The 25,955-nt window shown below is 41.1% G+C and overlaps 1 protein-coding gene across 6 annotated transcripts in view; it reads left to right on the forward strand.

The window, feature by feature from the left end:
* Nucleotides 1–25,955, forward strand: part of CLCN5 (chloride voltage-gated channel 5) — a 183,510-nt gene that overhangs the window by 150,124 nt on the left and 7,431 nt on the right. For 4 of the 6 annotated variants that reach the window (XM_045472182.1, XM_045472183.1, XM_045472184.1 and 1 more), the window contains 10 exons: nucleotides 5,006–5,157; nucleotides 7,506–7,605; nucleotides 11,712–11,899; nucleotides 15,902–16,024; nucleotides 16,876–17,082; nucleotides 20,383–20,463; nucleotides 20,702–21,244; nucleotides 23,086–23,272; nucleotides 24,514–24,912; nucleotides 25,070–25,286. In XM_045472182.1, the coding sequence (XP_045328138.1) occupies nucleotides 5,006–5,157; nucleotides 7,506–7,605; nucleotides 11,712–11,899; nucleotides 15,902–16,024; nucleotides 16,876–17,082; nucleotides 20,383–20,463; nucleotides 20,702–21,244; nucleotides 23,086–23,272; nucleotides 24,514–24,912; nucleotides 25,070–25,286 (2,197 nt within the window). Of the gene's footprint in view, nucleotides 1–280; nucleotides 2,645–5,005; nucleotides 5,158–7,505; nucleotides 7,606–11,711; nucleotides 11,900–15,901; nucleotides 16,025–16,875; nucleotides 17,083–20,382; nucleotides 20,464–20,701; nucleotides 21,245–23,085; nucleotides 23,273–24,513; nucleotides 24,913–25,069; nucleotides 25,287–25,955 lie in introns of those variants that run through there. The other 2 variants (XM_045472187.1, XM_045472188.1) reach the window with 2 other exon arrangements.

The raw sequence follows: 25,955 nt of genomic DNA on the forward strand, positions 1-25,955 counted from the left end.
TTAAAAAATATTTTTTTTAATGTTTTATTCATTTTTGAGACAGAGAGAGACAGAGCATGAACGGGGGAGGGGCAGAGAGAGAGGGAGACACAGAATTGGAAGCAGGCTCCAGGCTCTGAGCCATCAGCCCAGAGCCCGACGCGGGGCTCGAACTCACGGACCGCGAGATTGTGATCTGGCTGAAGTCGGACGCTTAACCGACTGCGCCACCCAGGCGCCCCTAAAAAATATTTTTTTAATAAATTAAAAACAAAACAACATTGCAGGAGCCACTGACACTTTTGAAATCAGAAGATGATCTGATCAGCTCTGTGTCCCAGAAAGATAACTCTGTTGTCACCAAATGTTAACCCTATTATTGTGTTTTTACCATAGGCTGCATTAAAAACTGGTCAGCATTTCTTTACCTTATTTTCACAGTAATATTAATTGAACCTACACCTGGCAGTCTGTATAACAAACATATGCTAGAAATTACAAATTTGGCAGAAAAGGGAATTGTAATTAAATATCATTTTAGTACAAGGACTGCATCATAGCTACCAAACCTAGTTTTCAAGGGAAATAAATTTACATGGAATAATAAAGTCGCTCCCCTAGAAGCTGTGATGTAACATTTGAAAAATACATGAACTTATATCAGTTATTAGCATGGTACCAGTTCTACCATCCAGTCATTGTACATTGAGGAACTATACATTTTTTAAATACCAAAACAAATAGTATCTTGAAGTGTAAAATAATCTAGTAAGATAATGTAAATCTTATCAGATAATGTAAGTGAATTCTGCAGGTGCCTTCAGAAACTATATGTAGGATTCCATTTAATAAAGAATGACTTTGAGGGTCGCCTAGATGGCTTAGTCGGTTATGCGTCTGACTCGATTTCAGCTCAGGTCTCTATCTCAGAGTCTTGAGTTCAAGCCCTGCATTGGGCTCTACACTGGACACGAAGCCTAGTTAAACAAACAAACAAACAAACAAATAAATAAATAAATAAATAAATAAAATAAAGGATGACTTTGAAGGAGGCTTATGAGTTTGGGCATACAATTCTCTTTGAGTAAGATATACACACTTGTCTAAAAGTACAGCTCTATAACATAATTACACTTAAGCCACAAATAGCTTTGATTTTTAAGCTTTGTAGTTCATTGCCACAACACCGTCAGTTACCACTTCATTTTAATTCTTCTCATTAATGCTAGTTTAGTTCATCAAGGGACTGAGATGTCATGATAATGACAGATGAGACTGAAAGCATACAGATTTCATGAAGTTCCTCACATTTTGTAAGGTTTTGTTGTAATAACATTTCAGGATGCTTTGGGCCCTAAGAATTGATGAGAATGATCGCAGCATTTGAAGCCCTCCATTTAGGTCTGATTATTGGAGCACACTGACTGGATTAATGTTTAACAGCGGCTGTCCTGCAGATTCACTAAGGAAGTTGAGAGACGGTGATTTCATTCTTCTTTACTCGACCAGCCTTGTTGCACAGTTAATTAAGACCTGCTGAAGAATAGCCTTAGGAATAGGGCCTGGGAAGGGAAAGCCTTTTAAATAATGCAAATAGAAGAGTGAATTTATTTTCACAGCTGAAATAGCTGGTTTTCCCCAGTTTGGATTAGTGAGATCAGATTTGATGTTGCTGGCTGCGTAGAGAACTAATATAAAGAAACAACTCCTTTTCTGGACCGTAATCTGAGTTTTAAGTTACTACGTGCTATTAAAGAGCTGAGCTTATAGAGTACATTCACATGCAGTTCCATATTTCATAATTTTCTGTAATTATCATATATACATAGAAAGACATATAACACATGTGTACAGTTTAAAGAATGATTATAATATGAACACTCAGTTAACCACCAATCAGATAAAGAAAAATTACCAGCATTCCAGGAGCCCCACCTTCACCATGTGCTCTATCCAGATGGTGACCTCTTCTCTCCTCTGGGTAGCTACTGTCTTTACTTTTGTCATTTTCTTGCTTCTGTTTGTAATGTAGCAACTTATATTTGTATCATAACACGCAATAGTTTAGGTTTGCCTGGTTTTGAACTTATATGAATAGAATTATGTTATGTGCTCTCGTGTCTGGCATCTTTCAGTGTTACACGTCTGAGATTTTCTCTGTGTTTTTGCCATCCAGTGAAATTTCTTTAAAAAGCCTTTTCTATATTTGATCCTCTCCCTTTTTTACTTAGGATCCTTCTAAATGCTTTCAGTTATTCCTCCTTTGCCTTCTTGGATTTTCTGCTAAATAAGGTCTAAAGACTCAAAGTTGTCTGGACCCCAGTTTTGTGAACATATCCGACTGACCCAGTTTGATGGCATTCGTTTAGATGAGACTACATCTTTAAGGCTTCTGTGCTCGGTTAAAAATCTTCCTTTCTCCAAGCTGGTCCAAGGGTCTGGTCACGTGACTCCACCAGTGACATCACATTCTGACCGCGGGGAACACTGGTGGTTCTTTAGGTGGCGTTTGTTCCTGTGAAAGGCAGAGAACGCAGCAAGTGCCCTTCTAAAGCAGTTTATACCGGGGCTCCTTCTGTAAAAGCTCCTCAACCTAAATGACCAAATGCTGGCTGCCAAAGTTATTTCTTCCTTGAGGCAGAAAAAAAGAAAGCTGTGATTGAAGGTAAGCAGACTTGAGCCCAGCCAAGGACCGAAGTGTGACCCCAGGGAGAAGGGGATCTGGAGAATCACAAGCAGTCTGTTGTTGGCTTCTAATCACTGCCTGCTGTTTCAGAGCTGCCTGAGAATTTGCGTTTCTAACAGGAGACTATCTACAAAGGAGGATGATGCAGTGCTCATGTTACCTAGTGATGTAATAGGATTCTTTCTTTCCTGTTAGGAAGCTGTTGCAGATCTTCATTTTGTCTTAATATCCTTAGAGCTGGGGGCCTCATTTGCTATACAGTGTAACATTATATAGCTATTGGATGCTTTTAAAAATCAGTTTCACAAAATCCTTTTTAAATTTCTCTTGAAAGGAGAGCCCTTAAACCAGAGCAAATTCATTTGGAGCATTAACCTGCTTTAAAAAGTAAATTTCTGGTTGTTTGGTGTCCTGTGTTCATGTCAGCATTTGTCTGGAGAATTGAAACAGCTTGGTGGTTTTTTTTTCCTTTTTTTTTTTTGCCCCTCTCACCATACTTTATTTCCTTTCTGCCCTCATTTCCTAGCTGGCTGTTTCTGTCTAAGCTCTCAAACACACAGCATTAATCTTTATCAGTATGCCACTGTCATGATAGGAAATGCTGGGCTGGTGATTCAGCAGCCAACCATTTTACAGCCAGGTAGGCTTGAAGATATGGAAAGGACTTTGGTTAGGGGTTTTAAGATTAACTTGTTAACCTCCTCCACTCCAGCCCCACCCCCACCCTCAATATGATTTAGATTCTGCAGAGCTTTTCCTTTTAAATGTGTGTGTTGCCGATAAAAGGTACACTGAATTAGGTATTCGGAAGACTTAACGATTTGTAAATCAGGTACAACTTGGGAGTTAATTCCCACTCACCCTATGAGAGTGCTGAAGTTGTCTGTAGGAGTTTAGAGTGAAGATGGGGATGCAGATGTGGGGAAATAGGTGGCAGCTTGGGCCTACTTTGGCCTTCTCTGCAGAGGGATCCATCACCAAACAGTCTGGGTAAAGCTTTGTCCCTGCCAAGGTTGATGCTGCAAATGTGAGCTTTGGCTGGTTGCATTAAATGATAGCATTACTCTGCATTTTTCCTGAGTGTGCATTTGCATAAATTCCTGAATACTGTTCTACTTTTTGTGTTTAGTAGTGAAATACTGTTTCACCAGAGGATGGTGGAAATATTTTGAACAAGTTTGTCAAGCCGTACTGAGTAACCTTGTGTGTGTACAACTTCTGAGTTTTAATACTTCTTGCTCATCCCCACTGTTCAGTGAATAAACCTTGATTCCGCTGATATTTATTGAATCTCGGATATGTGTTAGACATGAGAAGGCAATGATGACTTGGATATGGGGCTACCCTCAAAGAACTTCCAGTCTAGAAAGGAAGACAAAACATTTGCATAAGTAATTATAACAGAAGCACCAACAGCAAAGCAGATAAAGGACTGTGGTTGGACAAGTGGATATGTTTCTTCCATTGAAAGATCAGGGACAGACATTTCATCACCAAGCCATGCAATGGTCTTTAAATCTCTACTTGTAAGTCTTAGACTGTTCTGACATACTCAGTAAAAGTTTCTGTAAGCCCATTACATTAGGGATCAAAGTCTACCTGTTGAAGGGAAATATGTACATTCTAGCCAGCTTAACTCTTGAAGAGGCTGGCATGCTTTCTTTGGAACTCCCACTCAGGCAAAAGCTACCTCTTAGAATTGAACTACTGCCTTATAAATGTAAAATGGTTTCTGATGTGCTATGTCTACAAAGATCTTTGACCCTTTTGTCTCCCTTCCGTAACAGAAACTGAAATACCTACGGGGCTCCAAGCTCCTGCATTTTGTTTCATAAATCCTTTCCCACTAAGCTTCAACTCCTGTCAGTTCTCCCTTTGTGCTGTCATGCTCATCTGTCCCTTTCCATTCATACTGCCTTAAGACACTCATCATTTTGTGCCTAGATCACAGAAACTTTCGAATGTGGTGGATGTCCCCACCAGGTGATTATATTGCTTAATCAGCACAACCTAACTATAATCATCTGATAGTTTAAGGACTCACCTTTTGGTACTCAAAAAAGGAGGTATTAAAATGTTTAGTGTCCAGGGGCACCTGGGTGGCTCAGTCGATTAAGTGTCTGACTTGATTTCAGCTCAGGTCTTGATCTCATGCTTCGTGAGATCGAGCCCTGTGTGGCAAGGGTTGGGGGTGCTATCAGTGCAGAGCCTGCTTGGGATTCTCTCTCTCTCTCTGCCCCTCTCCTGCTTGCTTGCTCTCTCTTTCTCTCTCGAAATAAATAAACTTTCAAAAAATGTTTAGTGTCTGAGGTACTAATGTCTATTTCCTGTTCAATACAGAGGAAAAGTCATACAATGGTGGAGGAATAGGTTCTTCAAATAGGATGATGGACTTCTTGGAGGAGCCAATCCCTGGTGTGGGGACCTATGATGATTTCAATACAATTGACTGGGTGAGGGAGAAGTCTCGAGACCGGGATAGGCACCGAGAGGTAAGACGAAAGATGGTCCATGTGTAAGTGTTAGAAAACAGCAGGGAAAGAAGTTGAAGATCTGTAATTCTTTATATGTATGCTCTCCTTCAGCCCTGGATGTGGCTGAATCTCAGGTGTCCATTGGCAATGTAGGGTTTTATTTTCTAATTTATTTTTATTTTTAGGGTATCTTGTATATGATTTTAAGAAGAATTTATAATTAATGATGATTTATCTTCCTATAGTAAGTAGTTGAACAGGATCCTTGCAGCCCTGAAATGGGTATAAGTGCCTATGTAAAGAGGTGAAGACAAACTTGGTGGAGGGGACCAAAATAAGTTTCAAAGATCTTCTTCCTCTGCCTCATTTCCCTTTTATGGTTTTCCTTTGAAACAGGGTTTTTAGAACTAAGAAAAGAAAGGGGGCTTCCTTTAAAGGAATAAAAGAAAAAAAAATTCAGAGCCTTGGTGTTTACTGAAACATATGGGATAAAGTCCTTGCGATTATGGCTCTCAGACAGCCATAAAAGAAAATGTGTGCATTCAACTCAAACCCCCAAGACCAATCAGATCCAATTTAAGGATATTAATTTAATATGATAGGTAATAGGTGGCATTTATGGCTAAGGCCCAGATTCTTTAGAATTTGGTGAAGTTCCCCACCTTTCTTTTTTCAGAGTACCACTAAATCTTCTTAAAGCAGTCTGCCAGGGTCATTTGCCTTTAACTTGTTGCTATGTATCATTTAAATCAGGGAATCAAAATTTCTAGCTCATGTCAGGGCCACATGGAGAGCTTATGAAAGCGGTAGGGCCTCAGCCCCAGTGATCCTGATTCAGTGGGTGATCTCCTGGTGAGACATTTCTTCAACCTTAGGTGCTATTATTTTTCCTTTTGTATTATTTCTGTTTTGAGTCCAAATTTAAAATTTGATTTTTACCTTGTCCCTTTCTCTCCTGAGTTCATGATTCCCTTCTCTCAGAGCCAGGCAAGTCTCCTGAGCAGTCAGGTTCAGATTGCTTTTTGTTCTTAAGCCATTCCCAGCTCCTGAGTGATCTTCTCATGACCACTTAAACCCAAGGGTCAGGTTGTCCCAGGTACAGGTTTTGAAAAATTCCTCTGTAATCTTTGGACTTGTGATAATCTCACGGAGTTTTCTATCCTAACTAAAGAAGGGGATCTCTACGAAACACTCTTATGTTTTTCATAAGGTTTCTGATATTTGGGAACACACACATACCTGTCCATCATATCTATTCATCACTCAGGCTTTAGAATTTTTGCTGTCTGTAATTCAGAGTTCAGTTTGTCATCAGTTGCATATTCAACATGTTATTTACATTGTGAAAGTCACCCATGATATGACAAGGGCATATTTTCCCACTATATGAAAATGGCTGCATCTGAGACACATTATGCCAACTAATGACAATTCAAAATCAATTAGAATGTGTTTATTAAGTGTTCAAAAGGGACTGTTTTCTTTGCATTAACTGCTCATCATCAGAATGGAAACACTGTCACTGAAAAATGTTACCTCATCTACTTTGAGCACTAAAAGTGGAAACTTAAAGTCTCAGGTCAAAATGAATTTTGAAACTGCTTTTAAAAGTTTTATAATAATTTGTGATTGTGATGTCACTGTAGATGAAGATGGGGCAGCTAAGTCACAGTTTCAAAGATAAGAAATAGAGGTTCAGAGAAGGGGGAAGCCCAATGACAAAGCTGTCAGAATACTTGGTTTTGAAATAAATGTGGGCACTGAAGGGCTAAATTGACAAGGCTAGGGCCTAAAAGGCAAAACTTTCTGCACCTCTTGATAGTCTCAGCTATTCCCAGCAGGTTTTTGAAAATAAAGTGAAGCATCCCTGATGCCATTTAATATCTGTGATCAGTGAGGGGAGCAAGTCCTGGAACTTGCCAGCCCTGAAGCACTGCCCTAGGTAGCAAGCCTCATGTTGTCCTTTCACCACTGAAATAAGTCTGTGTTTGTTGATTCTTTGCAAAACAATCCAGAAACCATCCCTAGAATATCTGATGTCTATGGCAGAAAGAGACCACTGCAATAAGCAAAACAGATTGACGGGATACAAAATTAGCAGCTGAATGGGGGAATCCCTGACTAAGGTACTTGGAGCCATTGCTCCAGTACTGTCCATGAAGGTGGTGGGGTTCAGTAAGACAAGGCTCACTAAGCCTCCCAAGTTCTTGGTGATGTTTGTTCAGCCCGGGATTATTTGAGCAGTAACTCCAAATTGGTCTCTGTTCCTGATGAATAGATTTGTCTTTGTACCTCTTTATTGTGTTTTAAGGTGAAAAAGTAAGGGTGTGTGTAGAGCGTACCAATTTTTTCTCATTTCTCCCTAGATTACCAATAAAAGCAAAGAGTCAACATGGGCCTTAATTCACAGTGTGAGTGATGCTTTTTCTGGCTGGTTGTTGATGCTACTTATTGGGCTCTTATCAGGTATGGTAAACTGTGTTTCCTAAACAAATCTCTTAAAATCATGGTGTGCCCCTCCCCCAAGCCATGAACCAAGTTGAGTGCTGTGCTTTACTGTTTACCTACATGAAATAAATTGCTGGTAGACCTTTAGGAAGCTTGATGTTCCCATATGTAAAGGGATACTAATACCTGTATCTCTTTCCTTTAAATGAGGTTAAACAAGGAAATGTATTTAAATGAATTTATATGCTATAAAATATTGTATCCGTTTTAAGGTGCTGTTAGCATGCCTTTCAGTGATTGTCTTGAGGAAGAGCCCTTCTGTTAGAGACAGTAATTTTTTTAATTAAAAAAAATTTTAATGTTTATTTTTGAGACAGAGCTTGAGCAGGGGAGGGGCAGAGAGAGAGGGAGACACAGATCTGAAGCAGGGTCCAGGCTCTGAGCTGTCACCACAGAACCTGACGCAGGGCTCGAACCCACGAACTGTGAGATCATGACCTGAGCCAAAGTTGGATGATTAACCAACTGAGCCACCCAGGTGCCCCGACAATCATTAAAAAAAAAAAAAAAAAAAAAAAAAAAACAAAAAAAAACAAAAAAAAAAAACAACAACAAAAAACACATAGTACATGAGGTTTATAAGAGAAGATACAGAAGAGAACTTCCTGAGAGACCTTTGTAGCTCTTTCTTAAACATCTCTCTCATTTGGTGGTGAAGAGCAGTATGAAAGATGTGGCTCATACCCTCAGGAAGTTCACAATCTCAGTCTTTCATGCTGGCTGAGGAGTGGGATGGTCCTACCCTTTCCTGTCATCTCCGGCGACTTCCCAAGCCACTCTAAATAATATATGATCTAACTAGGAATGGTACACTTGCTATGCTCGTGCAGCTTGAAAACAGGCTCCCAAGCAGGCTTCCCTTCCCACGGGAGAAGCAGAAAGCCAAGAACACGTGATAGAGATTCTGAGTTGTATCCTTGTGGCATTAAAAGGTGGGCCTAGGAAGATCTGGAATATTGAGCTGAAAGGGACGTTAAGTGGGAAACCTGGAGGTAGAGGGCGTGAAATAGCCATTAGCACAGGCTCTACTTTGCAGCTACCTGAGTTTGGACCAACCCCATGGCTTGCTAGTTTTGTGACTTTTGGCAAGTTTCCTAACCCCTGGAAGTTCTAGGGGCTAATAAGAGTTCCTATAGTACATGTTTGTTCTGAGGACAGAATAGTAGATAAATGAGATCTAGCACAGGTAGCTCTCAGCACAGTGCCCACAATTGCTTTTTGGTTTTTTTTTTGCCCACAGTTTTTTTTTTTTTCAACGTTTATTTATTTTGGGGACAGAGAGAGACAGAGCATGAACAGGGGAGGGGCAGAGAGAGAGGGAGACACAGAATCGGAAACAGGCTCCAGGCTCTGAGCCATCAGCCCAGAGCCTGACGCGGGGCTCGAACTCACGGACCGCGACATCGTGACCTGGCTGAAGTCAGACGCTTAACCGACTGCGCCACCCAGGCGCCCCTGCCCACAGTTTTTTTTGTTTTTTTTTGTTTTTTTTTTTTAATTTTTTTTTTTTTAACATTTATTTATTTTTGAGACAGAGAGAGAGAATGAACAGGGGAGGGTCAGAGAAAGAGGGAGACACTGAATCCGAAACAGGCTCCAGGCTCTGAGCTGTCAGCACAGAGCCCGACGCGGGGCTCGAACTCACGGACCGTGAGATCATGACCTGAGCCGAAGTCGGACGCTTAACCGACTGAGCCACCCAGGCGCCCCTGCTGCCCACAGTTTTTAACAGCGCCACTGCTGCTGTTACCTAGAAAAAATTTATGAGCCATGGAGTATAAATAAATAAATGTTATATACATATATATAGATAATACATACATATACATATATACAGATATGTGTATATATATCATATGATTGCTGCAATGAAGGATGGCTCGTCCATAGCCGGGTTTTCAAAGATTATCTAGGGAAGGGGTCAGCAATGTCTTTTTGTAAAGGGCAAGATGGTAAATATTTTAGGATTTGTGTGCCAAATGGTCTCTGTAGCATGAAAGCAGCCACAGACAATAGATAAGTGAGCACGGCTGAGACCAGGCAAGACTTTATTTAGAAGCATAGAGGCAGATTTGACCCTCGGGCCATAATTTGCCAACCTGTGGTCTAGGGTGCTAAAGCTACTCCTTCTGGCTTGCACTGGAGAGAGAGAATGGTCTGGCCAGTTTTTAAAAAATTTTTAATGTTTATTTTTGAGGGAGAGAGAGACAGAGTGTGAGCAGGGGAGGGACAGAGAGAGAGGGAAACATAGAATCTGAAGCAGGCTCCAGGGTCTGAGCTGTCAGCAGAGAGCCTGATGCGGGGCTTGAACCCACGAACTATAGATCATGACCTGAGCCAAAGTTGGACACTCAACCACCTGAGACACCCAGGAGCCCCTGGTCTGGCCAGTTTAGAGTTGGATAATAATAGACCAAGTGGTCTGTAATGCTAAGTACTGCAGAGAGGCTGCAGAGAAGGAAGAGGGCTGAGAAAAGGTTATATAATTTAGCAGTTGGTAGGATACCAATGATCTTGGAAAGCTATCTCATAAATATTACGAGTCAGATTTCAAGGGGAAGCAACCAGTGTAGAAGTTTTGGAGATATTTGGGGGTCGTTAGAAGGAGAGAAGGGACAGAAGCTTGAAATGGTAACAAGGACAAAGGAAGGCATTTTATTCTGTAGGGTAGGGGAAACATATTAGGAAAAGGAGGAGAAATAGCAATAGAAGGGAAGATAGGATTGAGGGTACCGCATTAGGTAGAATAAGACATGCACACGTGAGACAACATGGGGAACAAGCCTAACTCTGTAACACATGTTAATTTTTGAATCTGGGCAGTAAGTGCAGTAAGAATTAGAAGAAGGAGAAGGTAGGCATGGCCAAGAGGAGGTATCAAACAGCGTGTTAGATTTGATTAGGTTATTCAAGTATGTAAATAACCTGTGTTAACACTTTTAGCACCTACCCAAACATACATATGACATGGCCTCCAGCCTGTTGGAATGTAGGTATAATATCCTCAACTTTTTAATGTATTTCTTATCACTAGGTGGCCAGTGAATATTTTTCTTTCCCTTGTACACACAGGGCATTTTGTTTTTAAGTATTGCAGAGCAACAATAGAAGCAGTGTGCCTGAATACAGAAACAGTCTGGGAATTCAGAGGCTGTGAATTTTATGATGTCTTTGCTATTTCTCTAAAGCATGATTCTAGACCATTTAATTTCTTTATGCCAGAATTTCTTCATCTGGACAACAGAAATGATGAGAAAGCCAGAAGTTTCTATAACTATCTTAACCCTACCAGTCTATTAACCATAGCACATAAATCCCCATTCACTATTCATCTTCTCATAATTTTCTTTGATGGATGCATAATAAGTTTTCACTACGAAAACTTCAGAATGTTCACATCCTAGGTTCAGAAGGCTTCAACATGTCTATAGCTTCATCTAATTTTCCACGTGCATTGCAGTCTATGCTCTTACCGATTCAGTTCCCTTAGCATAAAATGCCTTCCTGCCACTGCTCAGATTCCCTCATCCATGGAGCAAAATTGCTAACAAGGCTGAGTTCTTCTCCCCATAGTCTTCAACAGCTCCCTTCCTTCCCCCAGCCATGTCAAATAAATATAATATTCTTCAATGCAGGCAATCCACATTTTCTCAGTCTTATATAATAGTGAGAATAAAATGATCTTTAATAAACTCGACTGTATTCATGGATCGGTATCCATCAACTGTAAGTCAAAGCAGAGTCTTTGCCATGTAAATCAACTAAAAGGCAAATATTCAGGCTCCTTGCTCCCACCCCACCACTTTGCCTCTCCTCAAGTTCCCCGTGTATAGAAATTCTACTGACATGGTGTTTAATGCAGACAGTGTTTTGTGTTTTGTACACTCCTGAACAGGCATGTAATGACAGGTGAAATCTATTAGAGGTGATAGGTGGAAATCAAATAGACCATCAGAAAGAGGTTGCAAATGGAACAGAAAAGTTTATGATTACCCATTATTTTGATGCCCTTTCCCTTGTTATCTCTGACAACTTTGGCCTTCCCTTCCCTCCCCTCAAATCAGGCTCCTTAGCTGGCTTGATAGACATTTCTGCTCATTGGATGACAGACTTAAAAGAAGGCATATGCACAGAGGGATTCTGGTTTAACCATGAACACTGTTGCTGGAACTCTGAGCACGTCACCTTCGAAGACAGAGACAAATGCCCTGAGTGGAATAGCTGGTCCCAGCTTCTCATCAGCACAGATGAGGTAACATGTTGTGAAGATCGCAGAACCACTGACTTTTATTCTTTTTTCTTAAAGTTTATTTATTTTGAAAGAGGGAGAGTTCAAGTGTGAGTGGGGGACAGCAAGAGAGAGAGGGCAAGAGAACCCCAAGCAGGCTCTGCACTGTTGTTGCAGAGCCTGACACAGAGTTCGATCCCACGAACTGTGAGATGATGATCTGAGATAAAAGAGTTGGGCACTCAACCGACTGAGCCACCCAGGCATCCCCCACTGACTTTTATTCTTACATTTGCTTCATTTCTTTTTTTTTAATTTATTAAAAAAAATTTTTAATGTTTATTTATTTTTGAGAGAGAGAGAGAGAGAGAGAGACAGAGAGAGTGTGAGCAGGGGAGGGGCAGAGAGAGAGGGAGACAGAATCTGAAGCAGGCTCCAGGCTCTGAGCTGTCAGCACACAGCCTGATGTGGGGCTCAAACTCAAAGACTGTGAGATTAGGGTGCCTGGGTGGCTCAGTCGGTTAAGCATCCGACTTCGGCTCAGGTCATGATATCACAGTCTGTGAGTTCAAGCCCCGTGTCGGGCTCTGTGCTGACAGCTCAGAGCCTGGAGCCTGTTTTGGATTCTGTGTCTCCCTGTCTTTCTGCCCCTCCCCTGCTCATGCTCTGTCTCTCTCTGTCTCAAAAATAAAATAAAAACATAAAAAAAAAAAAGACCGTGAGATCATGACCTGAGCCGAAGTCGGACGCTTAACCGACTGAGCCACCCAGGTGCCCCACATTTGCTTCATTTCTTATACTGTACTCATGACAATTGTGGAATGTGCCCCCATTTTCCCTTTCATGAAAAGGAGAACCAGTGCCAGCTGCCTTTCTCTGTGGTTTAAGCGCAGCCTTATTTCCATCCATCTCTTCTGCCATGCAGAATCATTTGATGCTTACATAGTGGCTTAAAAGTTTTGCTTTTTTTTAAAACAGTCCTGGTGTTTCTTCTCAGTTGTTAGTACACAGTGTGACTCAATCTGTCTTTCTCTAATAATTCCAGTAAAAATGTCAGAGCCAGCCAACAGGTAGGCTATAATTTCTAACTAAGATGGAGTGGGTTAAAAATGTATCCATTGTATAGACTCCAAAAGTAATTTTCCCCTGAGCATTGCATTAGAACATTTTTTTAAAAAAAGAATACATTCCGTATCAAAATAACAGAAATGCAGCAATAAAATTGCCCATAGCCTGCTTTGGAGATTAAATCAATATTTTCATTTGTCCTTGTCTCCTAGCATATATTTTTCAGTATAAAAGTGACTTTGTGGGGCGCCTTGGTGGCGCAGTCGGTTAAGCGTCCGACTTCAGCCAGGTCACGATCTCGCGGTCCGTGAGTTCGAGCCCCGCGTCGGGCTCTGGGCTGATGGCTCAGAGCCTGGAGCCTGTTTCCGATTCTGTGTCTCCCTCTCTCTCTGCCCCTCCCCCGTTCATGCTCTGTCTCTCTCTGTCCCAAAAATAAATAAACGTTGAAAAAAAAAAAAGTGACTTTGTTTTTCAGTTCCTTCCCTTTCTATTATTACCATTTGGGTTGTTTGTTGGATCTCTCCTACTAAAAGCAAAAACACACAAAACAGAACAAAGCAACTCTTAATTCCCATTTCTATTCTGTCTTCCACCAACTAAGACAGGTACCATCTCAGCTCACTACTCATTTACTCTGTTGGCGAAGTAACTGAGACAAGACTAGGATATTTATTTATACATTTATTTTTTTTAATTTTTTTTTAAATGTTTTTATTTATTTTTGAGACAGAGACAGAGCATGAGCAGGGGAGGGGCATAGAGAGAGGGAGACACAGAATCTGAAGCAGGCTCCAGGCTCTGAGCTGTTAGCACAGAGCCCGATGCGGGGCTCGAACTCACAGACTGTGAGATCATGACCTGAGCTGAAGTCGGACGCCCAACCAACTGAGCCACCCAGGCGCCCCTATTTATACATTTAGAATGCATTTTTATTCCTACTTTGGTCCATAGACGATTTGAAATGGGGTGTGTGTGTGTTTGTGTGCACGCATACATACACATAGTCAAGGGAAAGGAAGGATAGGAAAATAATAAAATCAGAAATCAGAGTGTTTATGTACCTTTATGACTGTACACATTGGCTTAGGGAAAGAGCTCAATTAAAGGGTTAAACACATGCCATATGTGTGAGAGGGTTTAGATCTATCCTTCTCAAACTGGAGTAAGGTCTGTGTGCCAGCCGGTGGGTGAAACCACAAAATAAATGCTGTGTGCCTTCTCAGAATATTTTCTTTTTGAAATTAAATTTAATTACAAAGGAATGCAGAAGTCCCATGTTCATTAATATTAAACAATCTATGTTTCAGCTCTGCTCCTGAGTGTCCTACCCCCAACCCTCTCTCCTAGATTAGGAATACTTGGGTAGAAAAGTTTGAGAAGCCCTGGAATTTAGGGTGAGTGTGTGTGTGTGTGTGTGTGTGTGTGTGTGTGTGTGTGATTCCTTGCATTTTTTTGATCAGTGGTGAAACAAGGATATGATCCATAGACTTTATTTCACCAGTTTTACACACATTGGTGTGTATGTGTGTGTGTGTGTGTGTGTGTGTGTGTAGTTCTCTGCAGTGTTACCACATGTGTAGGTTTGTGTTATCACCACCACAATCAAGACATAGAACTATTGTTCCATTACCACAAGGCTCCCCTGTGCTACCCTGTTATAGCCTTGCACATGTGTTTAAGTGTTCCAACTGTAGCGTTCAAACTGGAGGTTGAGATTTGCTCAAATGACAGATTTCTCTGGCTGTTTTTTTTTTTTTTTTTTTTAATGAATGAAATCCTTGCCTGGAGAGAGTCTTCTAGATTCTGAGTTCTCCTGCCAAGAACTTGGCCTCCAGGTCTCTGCCTCTAGTCAGTTTCAGCTACTTGCCTTTCCATTCCCTCTCTCTCTCTCTCTGTTTCCCCCCTCTGGAGCCTTCTTCCTCCCTAGCTTCATTTGAAAGGCCAAGAGAGAGCAATTCTCTATTCCTCTGAGGGACTAAACTAATGGAAAAGTTGTGTCAAAGCTATAACTCAGAAAAAAAAAATCTGAGCAGTTTGGCTCTCCTTCTCTAGGTCAGTGAATTATTTTAATTATGTTTTATGTTTAAATCAGAAGTCCAGTGAGTTGTGTTTCATATACTTTGAGCGAGTTTCAACTTCTGATATTTTTATCAGTAAGCATTCTCTCCTAATGTTCAAAATAGCTTTCTTTGTAAGATGTAACTGTTTGTAAGCCCTTTATGTTGGTGACTCCTTATTCGTGGTCAAAATTATATTTATTTTCTGTCCATCTTCATTATCATAGGAGGATAGTCTCAAAAGTATATTCTCTCCATTTTAGAAATAGCTGTTGCTGTTTTATTCTTTGGGACAGCTGGTGTCTCACTGGTTTCGTTTTATGGCCAGAGCCTGAAACTTTCTACTTGCATATTCTTGTTGCTGAGTCTGTGATAGCAAAACTCTTGCAAAGATGTGGTGATTCTCTATAGAACTGAACTGTGTATTTAGAGAAAAAACACTCAGGAATTTTCAACACTCTAACCTCCTATGAGAATTTGACACCAATGTAGGTAGCCAGCTGGTCTTCACCTCAAATGTGTAGCCAAAGTTCAGCCATTCCAGTAAAAGAGCTTTCAAGACTCTTAATAAAATTGGCATAAGATCATATATATTTGACTACAAAACCTATCGAATTGTTCATAAGGAACAGGAGTTTGCTTCAGGTTTTTGTTCGTTCTTCGTTTTTGTCTATCCTTAGAAGCTGGTATTGGTTTCCTTTGGGTGTAGCAAATCCTCTCTTTTTTCAGTACCAAGTGGGCCGACACTATTTCAGTATTGCCTTTCTGACAATTCTGGAAGGAACATCTTGAGCGATTTAATACTGGTCTTTTTCTTTCTGATCTCCTTTCCTGAAGACCGATTACTCAGAAGGGCGGCGTGCCTCACTAAAACAAGCTTCTTTCTTTTCCCTTGTTCCAGGGAGCCTTTGCTTACATAGTCAATTATTTCATGTACGTCCTCTGGGCTCTCCTATTTGCCTTCCTTGCCGTGTCTCTTGTCAAGGTATTTGCGCCTTATGCCTGTGGCTCCGGAATTCCTGAGGTAAGTCTCTCAAGTGGTTTATAAATGGTGACAATAACGATTCCTTCCTGGTTAAAAGCCTTTAGTATGTATTCCAGCATATACCACAATTTGAATATAAAACAGGATCAGACTCTGAGGAAATCTAGAGTCTCTCTAGGTCTTTCCTCAAGTCTTCTCTCAGTCTGGGCTACCTGGAAACTAAAGGGAGTTGATTCCTAGCCCCCCTGCGGGTTCCTGGTGAATTAGGCCCCTTGAAGACCAACCCCCACTCCCTACCCAAGAAGCTCCCAGGGTCCCAAGATCCTGGCCTGAAAAAGTAGTGGTATTGTCAACTTTGTTAGAGTTGAAGAAACAAAGCTATTTTGCTACATTTCCTACAATATGATTCAGGCTAGGAGGGTAGTTGAAATCCTGTTTCTAGCTACTTTGGGTTTAGATTGCTTGACAGTGACTGAAACCACTGAGATTTGAGGTTGCCCAGATGACCTTACCCCTCTCTGTTTCCTGACCAAGTCATAGTTATAAATTTCTTTGGCAGAGAATCAAGGCTATACTAGTCTGTAAGGATATAAGTAAGGAAAACACCCCCCTCCCTGCCCCTCTTCTCCATATACACAGACTCCCATGCTTGTACTCCCTTGCCCAGCTAACACATGGCCCCCCAAAATATAAGGAACATGAAATCTTAAAGAACAGTTCTTGCTTTCCTGGGCTCCCAGGCTTCCTCCCAAATTGGGGTCACTGTAGGTCAAACATTTATAGGTCATTTGTTCAAAAGGTGCAGTTTCTATAATGAGGTCCGGATTATTGCTTCCCAGCCTTGCTTACTTGCTCAGCCTATATTCAGTCTCTCTGTTTTTGGCCTGCAGATAAAAACTATCTTGAGCGGTTTTATTATTAGGGGCTATTTGGGTAAGTGGACCCTGATTATCAAAACCATCACGTTGGTGCTGGCCGTGTCATCAGGCTTGAGCCTGGGCAAAGAGGGCCCCCTAGTGCACGTGGCTTGCTGCTGTGGGAACATCCTGTGCCACTGCTTCAACAAATACAGGAAGAATGAGGCCAAGCGCAGAGAGGTAAGAACAGGTGGCCCAAGTATTTTCTTTGTTGGTGAGAGCATAAATGGAACAGTCTTAGGGATGAGAATTTGGGGATTCTCCCAATGTCAACACAGACACCCTTTGACCCAGCAGCTCTACCTCTAGGAATTTAACCTACAGACATCCTAGCGCGTGTGTGTGTGCACAAAGGTATGCATTTGGGAATAGTTCATGTGCAGCATTTGTCAATATCATGAGAAAATGAAACCATCGCAATGTCCACCAATAGGACTGATTTGAATAAACAGTATTCTGTCCATGCTGTAGCATATTATGCAATCGTTAAAAAAAGAGAGCCTTATGTACATTGACATGGAATGATGGCTATAAAATATCATTCATTTTCAAAAGCCAGTTTTGGAACAATGCATACAAATAATAATTCAATTAATGTTTTTTTTTTAAATTATGTAAATGTGCACCTAGAAAGAAAATGTCTGGAAAGTGGTTTTACTACAAACTATTAAAAATGTCTACCTGCAGTGAGTGGGGAAGTGAGGTGGTAGTGAAGGGCTTTAACTATAATAACTTTTACTATATATAACTATACAAGTATGTGTTGTTTCTATTACAAAATAAGTTACAAAAATAGTAGTAGATTTTTAGAAGCAGTCGTTTATTCCTGTGAACGAATATGAACTCAGCCTGTGTTTCAGATGCCAGCTTTTTCATCTTTTATTTCTACCTACTGCCACACTGAATGAGTTTCTCTATGTATTGGAACTCTCTCTGCCTTCTGCCTCAATCCCACCAGAGTAGTCCTGCCACAACATCTCTGTAGTGGTTCTCATGTTTATGCAGTTGCTAACGTATATCATTTTGAAGAGGAAGAGCAGTTTTTAAAAATGTTCCAAGTCATTGGCTACTTTAATCCTGATATAATGAAGGATTTAAGAAAATAATGGTTCTTGCTCTATTTTCCTTGAATTACAAAGAAATCACATATGAAATGGGTCATGGCCAAGGTCATCTCATTAGAAAGGATTTTTCACAAAATGGGAACCTAGTGATTTATTCTGAAAACCAAACAAAACAAAATAAACCATAAGGCCCAGAAGGAAGCTCAAAGATGTTGAAACTTCAATTATGGAATACATTTTGATAGTTCAAGGGGGAAAGTTCTTGGCAGGAGAAGAAGGTGAGCAGGAGAGAGAGAGGGAGAGGGAGATCTGAGTAACTTGTTTAGCTACCTGTCAAATGGTAGAAGGGCATAAAGGCAGTATTCAATTGCTGAGGTTGTTGGATGGTAATAATGCACAACAGAAGCTAAAGAGATGGAAAAAAAAACATTTTAACTGGCAAGAGTAAAGTGTTGATTGCTGCTGGTTTTGCCTGGGCAGGGGTGACTTTGAAACTACAGATTGCCAGTTACTTTCATCCCATAAAATTGGCATTTCTGTTCAAGTAGTTCCTTATAGAAGGGGAGTAGTTCCTTATGAGAGGGAGTTTGGGCTATTTCTCTGTACAGATGTCATTTATTCCTCTAACTAGACTCAGGAACATTTGCATCTTGAGCTCACTTCCTATTGTTTATTTTAGACTTTCCAGTTATTTCTTCCTGTTGTTCTCACCATCGGCAGCCACCCTTTTGTGTCCTGGGGCCTTGTCAAAGTGGGCAGATGCTTGAGGGTAGAATAGGGATTTGAGAAGGAAGGGCATGGACAGACTCCACTCGGTCAACAAAAAAAAAAAATTAAAGCAAACTAGCCACCACGATTCTTTACTTTTTCTCATAATTCATCCCAAACAGTCACTGAAATGCTTTCAATGAAAGCCAATATATAGCTATGGATTTCGAAATCCTCCCAAGTTAGCCCTGGAGATCTCACTTCTTCCTCCCCTTCATTTTCCTGCCCTGCACCATCCTGCCCAGAGAAACCTGCCTATTTATTTTGCCAAGAACCATTTTATTCTTCAAAAACTCTTAATTTTGGGGGCGCCTGGGTGGCGCAGTCGGTTGGGCGTCCGACTTCAGCCAGGTCACGATCTCGCGGTCCGTGAGTTCGAGCCCCGCATCAGGTTCTGGGCTGATGGCTCAGAGCCTGGAGCCTGTTTCCGATTCTGTGTCTCCCTCTCTCTCTGCCCCTCCCCCGTTCATGCTCTGTCTCTCTCTGTCCCCAAAATGAATAAACGTTGAAAAAAAAAATAAAAAAAAAATAAAAAAACTCTTAATTTTTAATCATCTTTATTTTTTAATGTTTATTTATTTTGAGAGAGAGCACGCATGCATGAGTGGGGGAGGGGCAGAGAGAGGGAGAGAGAGAGAGGATCCCAAGCAGGCCCCACACAGTCAGCACACAGAGCCTGATGTGGGGCTCGATCTCAAGATCCATGAAATCACGACCTGAGCCAAAATCAAGAGTCACACGCTTAACTGATGGAGCCACCCAAGCGCCCCTAAACTTTCTTTTAAAAAATTTCCTTACAAGTACAAATCACTTCTCACTCCACAGCAACCAGAATCTAATGAAAGGACCTTTTCTTCCCATTAATTCGGTGTTTTTTTCATGCATATTTTACATGCACATGCATATGCCTGCCTACAAAGGTAGGGCTAAGTATAATACTTGCTCTCTTTCTCTGTCTCCTTGTCCCTTTTTATTTCCCCCTGATAGCTTCTCCCCCTTCCTCTTCCTCTTCCACGTAGCACTTTTCATTGCCATACTGAAACACCCTTAGGTCTTCTCTTCCCTTCAAAATCTATCTCCTTGCTTCTAGTTGCTTCTAGTTGCCTCCCTATTTCTTTTTCTACAGGTCACTATGTATGGAGTAGGGCACATAGTACAGGAAACCCCAACTACCCATTGTATGAATATTTGCAGCTCCTGAATAGATGTGAGCCAATTGTTATTTCAGTTTTGTATCATCACAGCCTTCTCTAAACTCTCATTTAAAAGGCATTCCTTAACAGAGAGTGCTGTATAAATACATCACTGAAAATTCTTCATTTAGATGGTTCCTAGGTCTACAAACTCAATTTCATTAGTGAATGGAGAGTATTGGGACTGGGGGGCATGATGTGGAATAAAGTACATGCCTGAATTAATTACAGAAGAAAGACCCTTTGCCTGTTCAAGCATTTGAACTGTGTTCAAAATTTAACATGCAGTGTTTGCTCTCAAATAAATATAAATTGAATTTTGTCTTTGATAAACTGGTTACAGAGCATGTAAAGTTTTAAAAGAAATGTCAACCACTAACGTTCCTTTTAAACATGTGATTGACAAAAGAAAGGTGGCATTATTTCTGTCACTAATTTTGAGTTTTGGATTGTAGGTCTTGTCGGCTGCAGCAGCAGCTGGTGTATCCGTAGCCTTTGGGGCACCGATTGGTGGAGTGTTATTCAGCCTAGAAGAGGTAACTACTTTTAACTGTCTGTAGAACATGCATGTTGCTTTTGGGTCAGGAATTCTGGCCAGTGTGTATGTATGGTGCAGTCCCAAAGCTCTCTGCTCAACTCTGTGTTTTACCACGTGACCAGAGATCTCTGGGCAGTTTTTTTGTCCTGAGCTCTCATTCCTGCAGCACCAGCTTTTCACCTGGAACTGTATCTGCATACTGCTCTAAGTTTGCTTTCCCACATTCTTTCTTACAGGTCAGCTACTATTTCCCCCTCAAAACGTTGTGGCGTTCATTCTTTGCTGCCTTGGTGGCAGCATTTACTCTACGTTCCATCAATCCATTTGGAAACAGCCGACTGGTTCTGTTTTATGTGGAGTTTCACACCCCATGGCATCTCTTTGAGCTTGTGCCGTTCATTCTGCTGGGTATATTTGGTGGTCTGTGGGGTGCTTTGTTTATCCGCACCAACATCGCCTGGTGTCGGAAGCGTAAGACCACTCAGTTGGGCAAGTATCCTGTCATAGAGGTACTTGTTGTGACAGCCATCACTGCTATCCTGGCTTTCCCCAATGAATACACCCGCATGAGCACAAGTGAGCTCATTTCTGAGCTGTTTAATGACTGTGGCCTTCTGGATTCCTCCAAGCTTTGTGACTATGAGAACCGTTTCAACACAAGCAAGGGGGGTGAACTGCCCGACAGACCGGCTGGTGTGGGAGTCTACAGTGCCATGTGGCAGCTGGCCTTGACACTCATACTGAAAATTGTCATCACTATATTCACCTTTGGCATGAAGGTGAGGAGATTCTTTTGATGTTCAGTGGATATATGTGTGGCTATGGGTTTGAGGGGTAAAACCAAGATATAAAATCTTCAAAGCTCCTGTGGCACTTCCAACCCCACACAACATTATCCCCCACCCTCAAAAGCCCTTTTTGCCCCCACATGTCCTCCTAACTTCCTAGAGAATTGAACTTCTATCGAAAATTATCTAAGCCTAGTTTTAGGCCAAATGCACACCTCAATGATGAGATGTAAGTAGAAATGTTTTCTCCTTTTCCGTGGAGCACATATTTTGCCCTCAGAAAGGATGGTGAGGTATTTATTCACGTGCATTTTGTATTAAAACAATATCTGCCCAACATGTTTTTGGTCCTTATAGGGTGGCTTTAGAGTTTGCCAATAAAGCAAAATATTAAGTTGAACCAAATGAAGTAGCCAGTACTCAACCATTTTGACCACTAAAAGAGCAATCTCATCAAGTTCAACCTGATCTATAGCTAAATGTATTCTTTACAGTCATTATCAGTGTCCGTGTATTGAGAACTTCACAGGTGATCCCAAGTTAATATTGAAACTCTCAACAGCAGACATCAGGCCAGCATCTTTTATTTTCAGTACCTGTTATCATTTCTGTATTTCAGAAGAAACCAGAAAGGAACATTTGTTAAGGTATTTTCCTCCTCCTTCCTAGATTATTTGTCTTTCCTTTAGCACCCAACTACTGAGTTATTCCCCTCTATTCAAACCAGACAATGAGAGACAAGCGCTCAGTTTAGGCAGTGCTAGAAACCTCTGAATTGTCATGCATCTTCCTAACACCCTGGAAAGTCTTGCTGTGCTTCTTGAGTTGTTTTTTGTTTGTTTGTTTGTTGTTTGTTTGTTTTTTCCTCACGGCTTCCTTCTTTTAAAGTGAACGGTCAGACCATCAAACCCACCCAGATTCAAATGCATCCCAAAATTGAACGCAAGTTATTTAAAAATAATCTGCTATTTCAATGATTTTGCCCTTGTCATAACTTCCTTCCCCTAACACAGTAAATTGAGATTTCACTGTAGTATCCTAGGAGTCAAGAAATAGAGCAGGAGACAGATGAGAGGGTTTTTTTTGTCATTGTTGGTTTTGTTTTGTTTTGTTTTGTTTTTTGGATAGTCATGCAATCCATAGTTACTACCTCATTTTTAAAATGTAATCATTTCGTCTTTATACTGTTACAAAATAAAATGAAACCTCATGTACCATCCTTTTCATGTGAGCAATGGGTTAAGATTAGATATATGAGAGTGGTTTTAAGCATTGCATTTAAACCCCAGCACCAGTATTTACTGTATCTTGAGCTTGGGTGAGTTACTTAACCTCTCTGAATCTTAAGTTCTGTGCGATTTGGGAATAATAACGCCTATTCCTGGGGTGGTTATAAAGAACTGAGGAAATCTTGTTAGTGGAGTATCCAGCATAGAGCATGGAAGATAGTCAATAGAGGGTAATTGTTGTTTATAAGAATTCAGCATTGGGGGAAAATGTCTGCATATATGAGAAACTCCATCTATTTTCCTTTTTCTTTGGGAAAGGCTTAATTTCTGCCTCCAGTTCTGTGTTGGTCTGGAGAGTTCAGGCTCTTGCCTGATGGACCCCGAATCAGGGTAAGCTTCTTTGCAGTCGTACTTGCCTGCGCGTCCCAGAGAACCTCTAGCCCCTGTAGCATTACACAAATATTTATGGCCACTTGCTAGCATAGTGCATAGTTAAATTGTCATTGGCCTGTTTGCTTCGCAGAGGGTCAGTCCTCTAGCCCTTACCACATGCCAGGCAAGCGCATCATTTCTCACTAACCATCTGTTGCTTTCTCTTTGCAGATCCCATCTGGCCTGTTTATCCCCAGCATGGCTGTTGGTGCTATAGCAGGCCGACTTTTAGGAGTAGGAATGGAGCAGCTGGCTTATTACCACCATGACTGGGCCATCTTTAATAGCTGGTGTAGTCAAGGAGCAGATTGTATCACCCCTGGACTTTATGCGATGGTTGGGGCTGCAGCCTGCTTAGGTGGGTAGTGTTTGCATTGATTTCAAAGAAGTTGCCACACAGGTGACAGAATAAAGATGTGTGATATTAAACACAGTCGACTGCAGAGTTTGAGAGCGCAAGCAAGCACACATGAGCAGAGGAGGGGCAGAAGGAGAGAGAGAGAGAGAGAGAGAGAGAGAGAGAGAGAGAGAGAGAGTCAGTCAGTCTTAAGCAGGCTCCACGCTTAGCACAGAACCTGACGCAGGGCTCCAGAGGTCATGAGATCATGACCTGAGTGGAAATCAAAAGTCAGATGTTCAACCTACTGAGCCACCCAGGTGCCCCTGAAGGTTTGTTTTTTTTTTTTTTTTAATGAGCATCCATTTCCTGTTGGGTTTGCCATTTTTCAAGTGCTTTAAGAAAGCATTCTTTATCCTATAGCTATATTCCTCCCTTTTGAGAGTAATTTTACTCTCAAATTTCATCCTACTAAGGAAATTATCAGAAACTCGGATAAGGATATCTGCCCAAGAATGTTCATCACAGTATTATTTATGATAGCAAGAAATTGGAATCAATTTAAATATGTACAGTAAGGGACTGGTTAAATAAATTATGGTGAATCCATATAATGTTATACTATATAGCCATTGAATGTGATGCTAATATTTAACATCTTTAAATCCAATGTTAAATGAATTTGTAATAATATATGAAATGTTCCTGACATAAAGTGGGGGGAGGGGAACATGGTGGGGAATTAAACATATAATATGAGCTCACCTACCTACAAATACATATGTTTGCATAGCGAAAAACTTGAAAAAGTTGTTCCAAATTTTCACTCTGCTTATTTCTAGGCAGTGAGCTTATGGATAATGACTTTCTTTTATATACTTACAAACAATGTTTGAATTTCCCACAATGGCCTGTACATTCCAGAGAACCTATAGTCCTAGCAGTGTTATACCAATTGTGGATATCTTTTGCAATTACTTTTCTAATTAGGGGGGAGAAAGCAGCACACAAATAAGAAACAAAATAAGAAAAATCCAGATGGCATTTGGTGCTTTTATAGATATTATTTTGAGAAATCTGACTCACATCCATTATAGACTTACTTTAACCCAGCCGCTGGGGTCTGTGCAGTTATAGGTGAGACCTCCTTTTAGCAATGCTTCTGGTACATGGGCTTTGCCTGGATGGGCTCCTGTCACAGGCCCTTAATTGTAATGAATCTGGACTTCTGTTTTTAGTAGCCTGTATCTGTTTCCTTGTAGGTGGGGTGACTCGGATGACTGTTTCTCTCGTTGTCATAATGTTTGAACTAACTGGTGGCTTGGAGTACATTGTGCCTCTGATGGCTGCAGCCATGACAAGCAAGTGGGTGGCAGATGCTCTGGGGCGGGAGGGCATCTATGATGCCCACATTCGTCTCAATGGTTACCCCTTTCTTGAAGCCAAAGAAGAGTTTGCTCATAAGACCCTGGCAATGGATGTGATGAAACCCCGTAGAAATGATCCTTTATTGACTGTCCTTACTCAGGACAGCATGACCGTGGAAGATGTAGAGACTATCATCAGTGAAACCACTTATAGTGGCTTCCCAGTGGTGGTGTCCCGGGAATCCCAAAGACTTGTGGGTTTCGTTCTCCGAAGAGATCTCATCATTTCAATCGGTAAGGATTTCAGAAAGGGGATGATGGAATCCACTATGGAAATAAAATAAATATGTGCAAAATGGGGGACGACACAGGGAGGACAGGACCAATGAGGGGCCAGAATGATAGAACTGGCACTTCTATTTTCAACTTTTTTTTTCTACTTCTCAAATAGAAAATGCTCGTAAAAAACAGGATGGAGTTGTGAGCACTTCCATCATTTATTTCACTGAGCATTCTCCTCCGATGCCACCATACACACCACCCACCCTAAAGCTTCGGAACATCCTGGATCTCAGCCCCTTCACTGTGACTGACCTTACACCCATGGAGATTGTAGTGGATATCTTCCGCAAGCTGGGACTGCGGCAGTGCCTGGTTACGCACAATGGGTGAGAGCTCTTTGGTGAAGGCAAATTGGATCGTGGGAGGAAAGAGTGTAGAGAGATAAAGAAGAACCCAATTCATCTGAACATTAGTAGCATGTATAGGGCCTTTTGAAGCTCTGAGATGAAGACACATGTGTTTATTTTATCATCATGATTAATGGAAAAGGAGTTTGGGGAAGAAAGTGTGATTGGGAAATGAGAACTGCTGGCTGCACATTATAAATAACACGGCCCCTCCCCCACAAAGGAAACGGCTGTGTTCTTGTGAAGAGACAGCACCAAAATTATAATGATATTAGGTATTATTCGTATAGTATTTGGTCCTTATGATACCTGTGTTGTTATCATTGGAGGATGATAAAGCCAAGTTTCAGTGAGGTTTAAAGATTTACACAAGAGCCCACAATCAATATATAGTAGGGAGAGGCTTTAAACACAAGTCTTCTGACTCCCAAGGCCAAGGCTCTTTCTTTCAGGGATATTTCTTATGCAGTAAAGGAAGCCCTGCTATTTTTATTGGAAAAGAAGGGAGGTTGAGGAGAAGGGTGGATTTTTTTCTAAACATGGTATGCCAATCCAGCAATTATATGAGAATTTCACTCTCTAAAATTTCTAAATGTTGTAACAGATGTCTTGCAGGATTGAAATCAGCAAGGGGACTTTCCCTAACTG

Source organism: Leopardus geoffroyi, chromosome X (assembly GCF_018350155.1).
Source record: "Leopardus geoffroyi isolate Oge1 chromosome X, O.geoffroyi_Oge1_pat1.0, whole genome shotgun sequence".
Taxonomy (NCBI): domain Eukaryota; kingdom Metazoa; phylum Chordata; class Mammalia; order Carnivora; family Felidae; genus Leopardus; species Leopardus geoffroyi.